We start from the raw sequence: 12,535 nt of genomic DNA, 5'->3' as shown, positions 1-12,535 counted from the left end.
ACTATGTGGGAGTCCAGCGACATAGCCATTAACGCTAACTGCTGGTCCCGTGTCCAGTGTCTTAACCCCTGTGCTGCCTGCTGGTCCCCCCACATTAATTATTAATACCTGTTATGAACATAGTCTTCTAATGTTAATATAAGATGCATAGATGTTTTAATAACTCAAACCTGATTGGTAAGAAATCGATAAGAGATCCATTTCTCTTAGGCATTGTCACACTAACTATAGTTTAAGATATCCTATATAAAACTAATATATAAATTTATGGATTTATTGTAAAAATGTACACTTACTGATAGATTCTCTGGGAAAATCTGTCAGATTGCTTAGTTAGTTAGCAAATACCACATTATGAATTTAACTGTTTTAATTATCTAGATGATGCCTTCCATCAGGACAAGGGTCTTTGTGTGTGTATTCTTTTCTCTGAACAGGTCTAATACAATAAATGTGTTTAACTGTAATTGTCACAGTGAAAGAAAAACTTGATTTTTCCTTATGAATCTTTCATAAGAGAAAGCCCAAACCTTTCCCTTTTTATCATGTATTACCTTTTATTTGTTAATAATTTGAAATAATTTTGGAAAAGAAAAGGTAACTGGTAACAATGTTGACTTTAACACTGTTTAAATATACCCCAGATGGCGTTTTTGAGGTTCTTTAAATCAGTATAGCAAACAAAATACAATTTCCCAACTTTTCCAGAGTCTTTCCAAATAGGTTTACTTAGGTACCATTGAATTGATTAGTATTTGTGTTAGTTTTCTGGGACTGTTGAAACAAATTACTGTGGACTGGATGGCTTAAAACCATACAGATTTATTCTCACAGTTCTGGAAGCCAAAAAGTCTAAAACCAAACTGCAGATGGGGTGGTTCCATCTGGACGCCTCAAAAGAGAAACCATTACATGATTTTTCCTAGCTTCCGATGGCTACCGGAAATCTTTGATGTTCCTTGGCATCTTCATGGGGCCTTCTTGTCCGCGTCCCTGTGTTTCTCCACATCTCCGTTCTCCGTTTCCTTTCTCTTATAAGGACACCAGTCACTGGATTTAGGGCCTACTCTAAATTGACAATGATACTCTTTTTTTTTTTTAAAGGTTTTTGTCATAGGGTATGCATGCTCACCAGAGAGAAACAGTGAGAGGGAAAGTGAGAAATCACCCTGGAGTGGGGGATGGCCACACCGCAGTCCCTTCTGCTCTGGTCTTTTCCTGGGATTTTGGGCACACAAATATACATGTCCAGTGTGATTTTCAAGCTGCCAAGTCCAGGACAGACTGTGGTCAGCCATGTGGAGATCCTTAACTTTATTTTTTTTTTAAAGAGATTTTTGATATAGAGTGCATGTGCTCGCTGGAGAGACAGAGACAGAAAGAGCTAAATCACCCCCCAGGGGATGGCCACACCGCAATCCCTTCTCCATTCTCTTTCAGGATTTTGGGTATGTACATACACGCACCCTGCGTGAGTTTTAAACTACCAGGTCCAGGACTTGAACCACGGTCAACTATATGGGAGTCCAGCAATGTAACCCTTATGCCATATGCTGGTCCCTAGATTCTTAACTTAATTAAGGATTTGTAAAGACTCTATTTCCAAATAGTCTCATTAATAGGTACTGGAAGTTAGAACTTGGGTGTATCTTTTAGGAGGACATAATTCAACCCATTATAGTATAATTATTAGGTAATATTAATAGTAAACATCTGGGCTTCATATCATATACAATGTGTCAGAATTTTACAAGGCACTAACTTATGAGACAGACAAACGAACTTATGAAATAGGTACTATAGTTAGTCTAACTTTTCTGCATTTCTTTTTTTTTTGAGAGGTTTTTGTTCTAGGGTGCATGCACTCACCGGAAAGACAGAGACAGAGAGACAGAAAGCGAGAAATCACTCCCCAGGGGAGATGGCCACACCGCAATCCCTTCTCCTCCATTCTCCTTTTGGGATCTTGGGCATGCATACATATGCACCCGGCGCGAGTTTAAGCCACCACGTCTGGGACTCAGACTTTGATTGGATCTTGGGCATGCATACATATGCGCCCGGCGCGAGTTTAAGCCACCACGTCCGGGACTCAGACTTTGATTGACTACATAAGAGTCCAGCGACATAACCATTACGCCATGTGCTGGTCCCCTGCATTTTGTTTTGTTAAATAGGTCTTGTCACTGGTTTTGGCATAGTTCTTTTACTGTAGTCAAAATCTACTTATTCAAAGAATTTCAGACCTTGGTGAATGCATAACAGCACGATCAATTTATTGTTAAATTATTCTGAGTATTATCAGTTCTAAGATTTGGTCCTTTAAATTTATTAGATTAAGGAAAAGACTTCAGAGGGAAATTATTAGAAGGAAAAAAGCAGCCCTTTTCATGTTTGTATTTCTCACACTGGAGTAAATATAAAAATTTATATGATTTCATGAACTGTACATGTTCTATGGATTTTAATATTGTAAACAGTAAGTAGTAGTAATTTGCACTAACTGGGCCAATCTAGGTGAGGGAACTGCTTAAAACGTGGCCTCATTCAAGGTCCTGGAATCCATTCGAAATCTTACTTTTGGACTTTCCTCTAGTAGCTAATTCCCAAATCTGAGATCCTGGGCTCTGACTTGGATAGGGAAGTAGAAAATGCTCTAAAGAAGCTAAGAAAAGAGACGTGAAAGGAATGAAGAGAGCTAGAGGAGGCCCCATTTCAGTGTCGTGGGTGAATTCTCCCAGGTGTGAACTGGTGAAGCTGTCAGGCTGCTATGTGAAAGTTCAGGCCAGAAAGGACAAAGAAAAAAAAAGGTATTCCTTTAGGAATATCCCATTACCTTCATGTGCCTCCCTGACATTAAAATCTGTGCTAATATTTTGTCCTGTAAAGAAGAATTCTCTAATTCAGGTTCGAAGTGAAGAAGTTTGTTTTAGTAAGATGCCTTTAGCCAAAATCCTTTTAAGCTGAGAGGAATGCTGAATTTAGTTTTCACTTTTTTCAGATTGTTTCTATGTGTGCCTTATCTTCAAGTGAGATTATATTTATGCACAAGTATTTTTATAGTCTTTGTAATTATAAAATGGGAGCCTGCAACATGACAGCTTATTATATATTGCTAGAAATACCCATGAGGTCAGGTCAGTTTCTGAAAATCATGGTATAGTTCACTTCCTGCACTGAGTCCTTAGTTTAGAAGCCTATAGTCAGCACACAATTATAATGATCATCATTTATTTCTTATAGATGAACAAATGAAATTCTTAGAATTTGAGAATGTACACTGGGTTATCTTATCTGTAACTTAGGTGTGATCATTTCCTCTTCCCGCCTCTCTAACCTCATCTGGAGGTTCACCTTGCTGTCTGTTAACAGCAATAGTGGCCATTCTGCTGCACGGCCCCGCTAAATGCTATTTTATGCCAGGACTGCTGCCTTGTCTTTTTCCCCATCTCATTCATCCTCTTATATCTTAGTATAAATGTTACTTCTTCAGGCATACCTTTTCTTTTCCTTTTTTTTTTTTTGTTAATGATTATTTAATTTCATTTGTTGTTATTTTTAAATTTGAGATCCCGAACTCAAACTGCAGTCTGCCATGAGGGAGTCCGGCACCTTAACTTAACCACCATGACACCTGCCGGCCCCACAGGCTCACCTTTTCTCATGCCTTGGGTTAGGCCTCTCATCCCCTTTTGTACAGAGCTATCAATTCATAAGTAAATTATTTTGAGGGTAGGAGGTATCTGTATCTGTTTTGTTTGCTGCTGTATCCCCTGGTAAATAGTTGTAGCCTAATAAACGTGTATTAAATTAATACATGATTAATGGCATGATATTTGTATCCTTTGTTTTTCGTTACTAATAAACTTACCTTAGTTTTCCACTCAAGTAAAGTGTTAATTTTTTTCTTCTCAAGAGTTTGGCCGAATTGGAGTTGTTATGTACTCATCTCTACATAGGAACCGATCTCACACAAAGAATAGAGGCTGAGAAAGCACTCTTGGAATTGATTGACAGCCCAGAATGTCTCAGCAAGTGTCAACTGTTATTAGAACAAGGAACAGTAAGTATTTGCTGATAGCAGTTAACCGTGAAAGAGCAGCAGCTATCTATCATTGTTAATGAACTTTTGTTGGCAGTGATAACGGATGGATATGCCACATGTCTCTTATTATAGCTTATTTTACTGTCAGAGAAGTTCATCAGGGAAAGAATAAGAAAGTTTAGAAAACAAGTTGAAGAAAGAGTTAGGAATGAATTGAAATAGTTTCTTGTTTCCTCGTGACCCCATTTTTTGTCTCATCTTAGTAGGCAAAAATTAAATTTTTAGGGAGGCGACTAGCAGCTTAAAAGCAGAATCTAGAGGGGAAGGCAGGTTATAATTAACTCTGAAACACGAAAGGGTGTTTCAGAAGAACGCTGACTGCCTTTGCCTGCTTTGCTCCTAGATATTCCCAGCCTTGCATTAATTTAGCAGTCATTTAGAAAGCACTTCAGTGTAAACCCAGATGCTGCAGTACCTGCTTGGTGTATATGCATGAATTAAAGTGGTTCATTGTGTGGTTAAAGAGACAGAGATGGATAAATGAGGAATTATGAAATGATACAGTGAATACTATAGTAAGAGAAGAGACTCCATGGTCTAGAGCATGTTGGCAAACTTTTTCTATAAAGGCCTAGATAGTAAATATTTCAGGCTTTGAGAGCCAAGAAGTAAAATAGAGGATATTTTATGTAAGTACACTTATAACTAGAGAAAACACCACAAAGTTGTAGTGATAAAATTTAATATATAATAATTGAATTTTTTTTTTGTAATAGATCTAATGAAAAGAATTATTCTCTTGGGGATATCATTTTGGTTAATTAGTGTTCCGAGTTGATGTCTCATAACATTGATTGCAAGTATTTATATGTTAATGCTGATCTGTAACGAGATTTTACATGTTTCATCATTGAAAATACCTTTTTCATAGATGGGCACTGCTCAATACAAATATCAGTCCATGAGCATAATGTTAATTAAGCAAATTCATCACTTAAACGCATTCATAGAATTCTGTCACATCTTCTGTGGGTATTTGCCTGTTAGGCTGTCATTACACTGCAGATTAATCACTTCCTATTGAAGGATAGGTGGCAGCTCCAATAAATGGATTTTGATTTATGGAAATATCCTTTATATTTGTATCAAGGTCTGAAAAATATTACTGGCTCTTTAGTTGGAGCTTAGAAAATATTTCTGGAAATAGAGATCTCATCACTTATTTCAACTTTTGACAGTGTGAGAAGTGGTGTAAAGCAACTTGACAGTTAGTTGTTACCAGAATAACTTCACTGCATTGTATCTATACAGACATAAAAGTTTATAAGTAGTAAGCATTGTTTGCTTTTGAGGCACTTTTGTAATTTGAACTTGAATTCCTTAAGGGACATGAAGTTTACAGCAGAAGGTAATGTCCAAAGCAGTTTAGTTTTGAACAATAGTTTCTTGGCCTTATTATTCAGAAAAAAATTCAGTCTCAGCCTGAACTAAAAAAAAAATTACAATATAATGTTGCCTTTGATCAACAATTAAGCTACTTTATCTTGGGGGCAGGTCAGGATATTTAGCTTTTCCGTCTGAGAGAAATTCACAAAACTGAAGATGAATTCACAAACATGAGCGAAGTCCACTATTAACACCACTCAGTCACTAATTTATGATAGATTCACTATTTACTAAGTATTTTCTACTGATGACTAGTACAATAAATAACCATAGTCCTTAAACATCTTATATTTTTAAAAGCTTTTAAAATTTATCCAGCCAAACCTTTCTCTTCTCCATGTATTTTTACCACCAGTGGGAAACATCTTAGTAGATACTATGTCAAACTATATTGAATTAACATTTCCTAACTTCTTTGAAAATACAGTGGTTCCACAGAGACTCTTCACAGAGGGGAATTTTTTAGTTACTTCATACTCAATATTGACCTTAGAATATGCAGAGAGTAAATCTTGGTACATTAACAGTGTGAGCAGTATTAGTAATAGTTGTCAACTATTACTAAGCTAAGGAGACCCTTTCTAAATCATTCGTCTTGTTTTTAAGTTAACCTTTGATGTTGCTTCAGTGTCCTCAACTGTTTGGGCATTTGTTCCAAGAAAGACTAGTCATCTCAAGTTTATTCTCTTTTTCCCTTTTGGAGAGGTTTTTACTATAGGGTGCTTGCACTTGCCAGAGAGACAGAGAGAGACAGAAAGCAAGAAATCACCCTCCTCAGGGGGGTGACCACATCACAGTCCCTTCTCCTCCATTCTCCTCTTGGGATCTTGGGCATGCACACACACGCACCCAATATGAGTTTAAGCCACCAGGTCCAGGACTCGAACTGCATTCGACTACATGGGAGTCCAGTGACATAGCCGTTACGCCAACTGCTGATCCCCTTAAGTTTATTCTCTGTGCACATTTAACTGTAAAATAATGGTGATTTAATGAACTCAGCATTGTAAATAGCTTTTCTTGCTTGGCTACCGAGTAAATAACTTCCAAATTTAACTTTGGTTGCAGCTTCCTTTTATTTTTATAAAGAAATTATGCTGCGATGAGATATTCTATTGATATGTTTTCTAAATGTTTGGACTGTTGATTTCCTTTGTGTTGGGAATACAGTTATAGTGCCATTGAATAGAGAACACATTAGTTTGAAATGTAATATGGTAAGAAAATAATCCACAATCCTCTGACTCTTAAAAGTCAAATATTTGAAGTCTGCTTTTGTCTTTCCTTGTTTTGACATGGTAGACATGCATTGGTAGTGATCACAGATAGATGTCATGTCACAATGGTATCCACGGCACTATGGGCACCGTGGCGTGAGAACTACGCCACGGCAGTGTGTGGTGTGCTGAGCAGCAGTCGGAGTTAATAGGTGCCTCACATGGTCTCTATCTTATTTAACCCTTTGGTTCTGCCATAGTGGCGTGAAAGCAGCACAGTGTATACATGAATGGATATGGCTGTGTTTTAAAACACTTTATTTATGGATACTGAAATCTGGAAAAATCGTATATTTTTCACAGGTCAAAATATTGTTATTTTTTCAATTTTTTAAAGTTGTCAAAGCCATTTTTATCTCACCAGCTGTGAAAAAACAGGCAAGGTTTGGTCCATAAGCCATCATTTTCCATCCTCTTGTCTGGAGGGAAAAAGGAGACTATCTTTGCAGGAAATTCTTGGGGATGGAGTAAATAACTACTGAATTTTGAAGGATCAGCATGCATTCAGGGAGTTTGAGTTCTTTTAAGTTGAGACAATTGGGGCCAGAGAGAATACAGTCAGGCATGGACCTGAAGGAACATGGAGGTCCCCGTGGGGGAGGCATTGAAAGGAACTGAAAGGCTATTGTGGTCAGAGCTCGGTGAAGAATGGAACCAGATGAATTGAAAGAGATAATCAGAGAACAGATCATGCAGGTCTGTGTAGACAATGGTAGAAGCATTTTATTTGAATTTGTTCCCAGTCATTTAGTTTCCCTGAGTGCTTGCTGTTGTTTCAGATGGCCACGTATATCTCTCTTAACCACAGACCCACCAGGAGGACTGTGTGTGTATGCCCGTGTATGCATATGCCTCTGTGTCTGCCTATATATTATATGTGTGGGTATGTCAAACAGTTATTTTTTAATGCATGGTAAGTCTACCAGTTTGGAAAACCAGAAAAATTCATATTATTGTTTAGAAAAAAAGTTCTTCTCATAATATTTTGACTACTCTGTTTTCATCTGTGATGCTAATGGATAAAATTAATTATTCTTTACAGACATCTTATGCTCAGCTGCTTGCAGCAACATGTCTTTCCAAACTTGTCAGCCGAGTGAGTCCTTTACCTGTTGAACAAAGGATAGATATCAGTAAGTGGGTTTTTATGCTTGTTAATAAATTACATTTTAGAGAGGAACTTTCTAATTTAAATGTACTAAACTGGGACCAGCAGATCACGTAATAGCTATGTTGCTGGATTCCCATGTAGTCGACCGTGGTTCGAGTCCGGACCTGGTGGCTTAAACTCACGCTGGGCGCATGTGCGTGCATGCCCAAGATCCTGAGAGGAGAATGGAGGAGAAGGGATTGCAGCATGGCCATCCCCCCCGGGGGGGTGATTTATTGCTTTCTGTCTCTCTGTCTCTTTCTTTCTGGTGTACACACATGCCCTATAGCAAAAACCTCTCCCCCACCAAAATAAATAAATAAAATAAATATACTAAAATGTTATTAGGCTTGCAGATTTGATTCTGTCATTTTTTATAAAACAATAATTTGTTTATTATTGTTATTATTTTTAAATTTGCTAGAGGGCATGTGTGTTCACCAGAGAGAGACAGAGAGAGGGAAATTGAGAAAACAAGCCACTAGGTTCTGGACTCAAACCATGGTTGTCCAGTGCCCTTAATCACCGTGCCACTTACTAGCTCCACGATTCTGTCTTTTTGAAAGATGAATAGAATCTTGCTTACTCATCTAGTGTTGAACAATGTTGTGTCACACAAAGCAATGTATAATAAAAGTTATTTGCTTAGTTTAATAGTAAATAATAACTTGTATTTTATTATGTGTGCTATTTGCCAAGATTTGCAGCATTTCATTTTATCTGCTAAACAAATATGTAAGTGATAGATTTGTAAAATGAGGAAATGAGATTTGAGGTACACTGTAGCATGCCCAGGATCACACGGCTGGGATGTAGTAGACCTGTGATTCAAATTCACAAAATCTACTTGGACTCCATGCCCTCAGCTGTTACGTTAACTTGGTAAGCACTCGAATGATAGCAGTCAACACTCCAGTGTCTCTCAGGATGCTCTATCAAAGTCACTTGGAATATATATCAAATCAAAAGCAGATCCTTACTTACTGGGAAGATAGTTTGTCTAAGGAATAATTACTTGGAACTTACTATAAGTCCAGTTTTCAAAAATAATGTATTTTAGGGAACCAGCAGTTAGCGTAATGGCTATGTCGCTGGACTCCCACGTAGTCGACCGCGGTTCGTGTCCCGGACCCGGTGGCTTAAAACTCATGCTGGGCGCGTGTGTGTGCGTGCCCAAGATCCCGAGAGGAGAATGGAGGAGAAGGGATTGCGGCGTGACCATCCCCCCTGGGGGGTGATTTCTCGCTTTCTGTCTCTATGTCTCTCTCTGTCTGTCTGGCGAGCGCACGTGCCCTACAGTGAAAATCTCTCCAAAAATAAAAATGTATTTTAAATTTCTGTAAGTTTGCCTTTCATATTGATAAAGCTCTAATAATTAAGGTCTGGGATATTTTGTCATTTTTGTTTATATTGGAAACTGTCAACTCATTTCTTTTCCTTAGCCTCAAGGTTAACATGATTGTATTTATGCATTAAAAAATTAAAGTGTGTTATATGTAATGGACCGACCTTTTTTTTTTTCAGTGTGATGGATCTTTAAGCTCGTATTTGTATGGTCGTAACCATGCAGTGATGTGCAATCTGACTCATTTATTTGACTGATACTTCTCTAGGGACCCTAAGTCTTAGGCACCGCACAAAACTCATGGACTTGTGTGTTTATTAGGAAAGCGAGAGAGAGTTACAGCTTTTAAAATAAGGGTTCAAACAGTATAAGCCTAGATCATAAAACTTGTGATTTTGCTCATTTGTCTTTTTTTTTTTTTTTTTTTTGAGAGATTTTCACTGTAGGGCGCGTGTGCTCGCCAGACAGACAGAGAGAGACATAGAGACAGAAAGCGAGAAATCACCCCCCAGGGGGGATGGTCACGCCGCAATCCCTTCTCCTCCATTCTCCTCTCGGGATCTTGGGCACGCACGCACACGCGCCCAGCGTGAGTTTTAAGCCACCGGGTCCGGGACACGAACCGCGGTCGACTACGTGGGAGTCCAGCGACATAGCCATTACGCTAACTGCTGGTTCCCTCATTTGTCTTATTTTTATACATACACACTTTAAATTGACTTTTGTGTTTTAGAATAGTTTTAGGTTCATAGCAAAATTGAGCAGAAAAGTATAGAGTTTCCATATACCCCCAACCCCTACACGTACACAGCCTCCCTCACTGTCAAGTCCAAGCCAGACTGATTGCATTTAATGAACGTAGATTTACACATGGTTAGTATCCAGAGCCTATAATTTCCATAGGGTTCATTCTTTTTTATAAGTTTTTTTAAAGAGTTATTTATTTTATTATTATTATTATTTAATTTGACCAGAGAGAGAGACAGAGAGAAAGGGAAAGTGAGAAAGCAAGCTACCAGGTCCAGGACTCAAACCACAGTTGGCTATGTTGAAGTCCAGCACCTTAGCCTCCATGCCACCTGCTGGCACCACGAGGGTTTATTCTTGGTTTTGTATATATCCTGTGGGTTTTAACAAATATATAATGACATATATCCACAATTACAGTGCTGTACAGAATAATTTCACTGCTTTAAAATTCCTCTGTGCTCTGCCAACCCCAGTCTTTTTACTGTCTCTATAGTTTTGCCTTTTGCAGAATGTCATATAATTGGAATTATACAGTATGTAGCCTTTTCAGATTGGCTTCTTTCACTTAGTAATATATATTTACTATTCTTCCATGCCTTTCCATGGCTTGAAACCTCATTTCTTTTTAGCATGGAATAATATATATCAAAAACCTCTCCCCCCCAAAAAAAATTAATTGAAGTAAATGCACTGGATTGTTTTTTATAGTCAAGAAGCAGTGTCATCTTCTTAAACTTTATTATTAAAATAAAAGATTATATATAACAAAGCTTAGAAGAACCATATTAGTATGATTCATAGGAGAAACCTCTTCAATCTATCTTTCTAGGTTTTTTTATTTTTGAAAATTTTTCTTGTATTTCTGATTTTGAAAATTCTTCTTAGAAGTTGTGTCTTAGACTTTCTGGTATGTTACCTGACCTCAATTACTTAGTCTACCAGGAACACATAACTAAATTTGCTACTTCCTTTGAACAAGTTTGGTATATTATCTTTTTCCCAAGATTTACTATTCCATTCATGCTTTCTTTAGTTTACATAATTATTTTATCAAATTGCACTTTTGTGTTTTATGTCTCTAAAACAGAGTAGCATATAGTCAGTTTTGCTGTAACATGACATATATATTCCTGAAAGGATGACTATGCTACAGAAATGACATTATAGAAACAAAAGTTAGAAACTTGGGCCTTATGATGCCGCTATAGTAATGTGATACTTTGTAATGCTCTACCTACATGCAAAGGTCCCGGGTTTGTGTCCTGAGGCCCCCTGTTACACACCAGGCACATATGCATGTTCACATTATCTGGCCTGACTGAGGCTAGTGGGAGATTGTGCTGTGATGACCCCAGATTGAGCTGCCTGTCTCTTGCTCATGAAAGAAAGAGAGAAATGAACTTAGGAAAAAAGAGCATATGTCACTTATTGCCTCTTTTTCTTCATGATTCACTTTACGTTTCTGAAAAGACCAGGTGATCCTGGAATATTTTCTTTATAGGAAACTACATCCTGAATTATGTGGCATCACAACCCAAGCTGGCACCCTTTGTCATTCAAGCTCTCGTTCAAGTCATTGCCAAAATCACCAAGTTGGGGTGGTTTGAGGTTCAGAAAGACCAGTTTGTCTTCAGAGAAATTATTGCTGATGTGAAGAAGTTCCTTCAGGTAAGGCGACATTGTTACATCAGTACAGCATGGACCTTTTCATTTAGAGTACTGTTTATCTTAAAGCTGTATGGTTCGCTTTCAGAGATGATTTTTCCTCTTAAAGCTCATAACTAACCTCTGCTAGCTTCAAACTTTTGGTACTTTTGGTGGCTACCAATACCATATTAATCATGATTTATTATTTATCCTCTAGATTCTTTATCATTTATTGTCAGTTAATAAGGATCATGCCATTATAAACTTCCAAGCAAGAAGAATGCAAACAATGTTTTCTAGTTCCATAAATGTATGTTCTTTCATTTATGATATGTCTTATCTATGTACCATACATACACAAAACATGTCTGTAGTGCTTTCCATATATTATCTAATGTCATGATCATTACAACCCTGTGAAGCGGATTTTGTTTTGTGAATGAGAAAACTAAGAGGTGGAAAGATGAAATAATTTGCATAAAGGCACATAATGACCAAATGAAGCATAGAGCTGGCACTTCAACAAGTCTTCCAACTTACATTTTGAAATTTTTATACTATACCACTTCGACTATATCAGTTTTTCAAGGGTGTTCCAACTTAAGTGATTAAAGTCACAGCAGATACTGATCTACGTTGAACCTGCACAGATTTAGTTATGTGTGCTATGGAGAAAAAAAGAGGACAGCAGATTGTGCCAGTGATCGTATGTCCCCGAGGTGATTCAGGGAAATCTGAATCTGCTCTTGGTTCCTGAGTGCTTCTTTGTAGGGTGACCGTCATGTCCTGCTCAGTGTGGTTCAGATATTTAAAGGTACATATTTTTTCAAACTAACATTCCCCTTTGCCAGGAAAGTGCTTTAGCTTGTGTCCTG

General features: G+C 37.7%; 1 protein-coding gene across 1 annotated transcript in view; it reads left to right on the top strand.

Annotated features, from left to right (window-relative positions):
* Positions 1 to 3,094: 3,094 nt before the first annotated feature.
* The window catches only part of RANBP17 (RAN binding protein 17), a 312,972-nt gene continuing 303,531 nt past the window's right edge, over positions 3,095 to 12,535 (top strand). The window contains exons 1-4 of the mRNA XM_006148371.2: positions 3,095 to 3,157; positions 3,917 to 4,063; positions 7,811 to 7,901; positions 11,515 to 11,681. Of these exons, the coding sequence (XP_006148433.1) occupies positions 3,095 to 3,157; positions 3,917 to 4,063; positions 7,811 to 7,901; positions 11,515 to 11,681 (468 nt within the window). The remainder of the gene's footprint in view (positions 3,158 to 3,916; positions 4,064 to 7,810; positions 7,902 to 11,514; positions 11,682 to 12,535) is intronic.

This window comes from Tupaia chinensis, unplaced genomic scaffold (assembly GCF_000334495.1).
Source record: "Tupaia chinensis unplaced genomic scaffold, TupChi_1.0 Scaffold000234_1, whole genome shotgun sequence".
NCBI classification, from domain to species: Eukaryota; Metazoa; Chordata; class Mammalia; order Scandentia; family Tupaiidae; genus Tupaia; species Tupaia belangeri.
The sequence above is the reverse complement of the archived record's forward strand: the minus strand, read 5'-3'. Positions and strand labels throughout refer to the sequence as shown.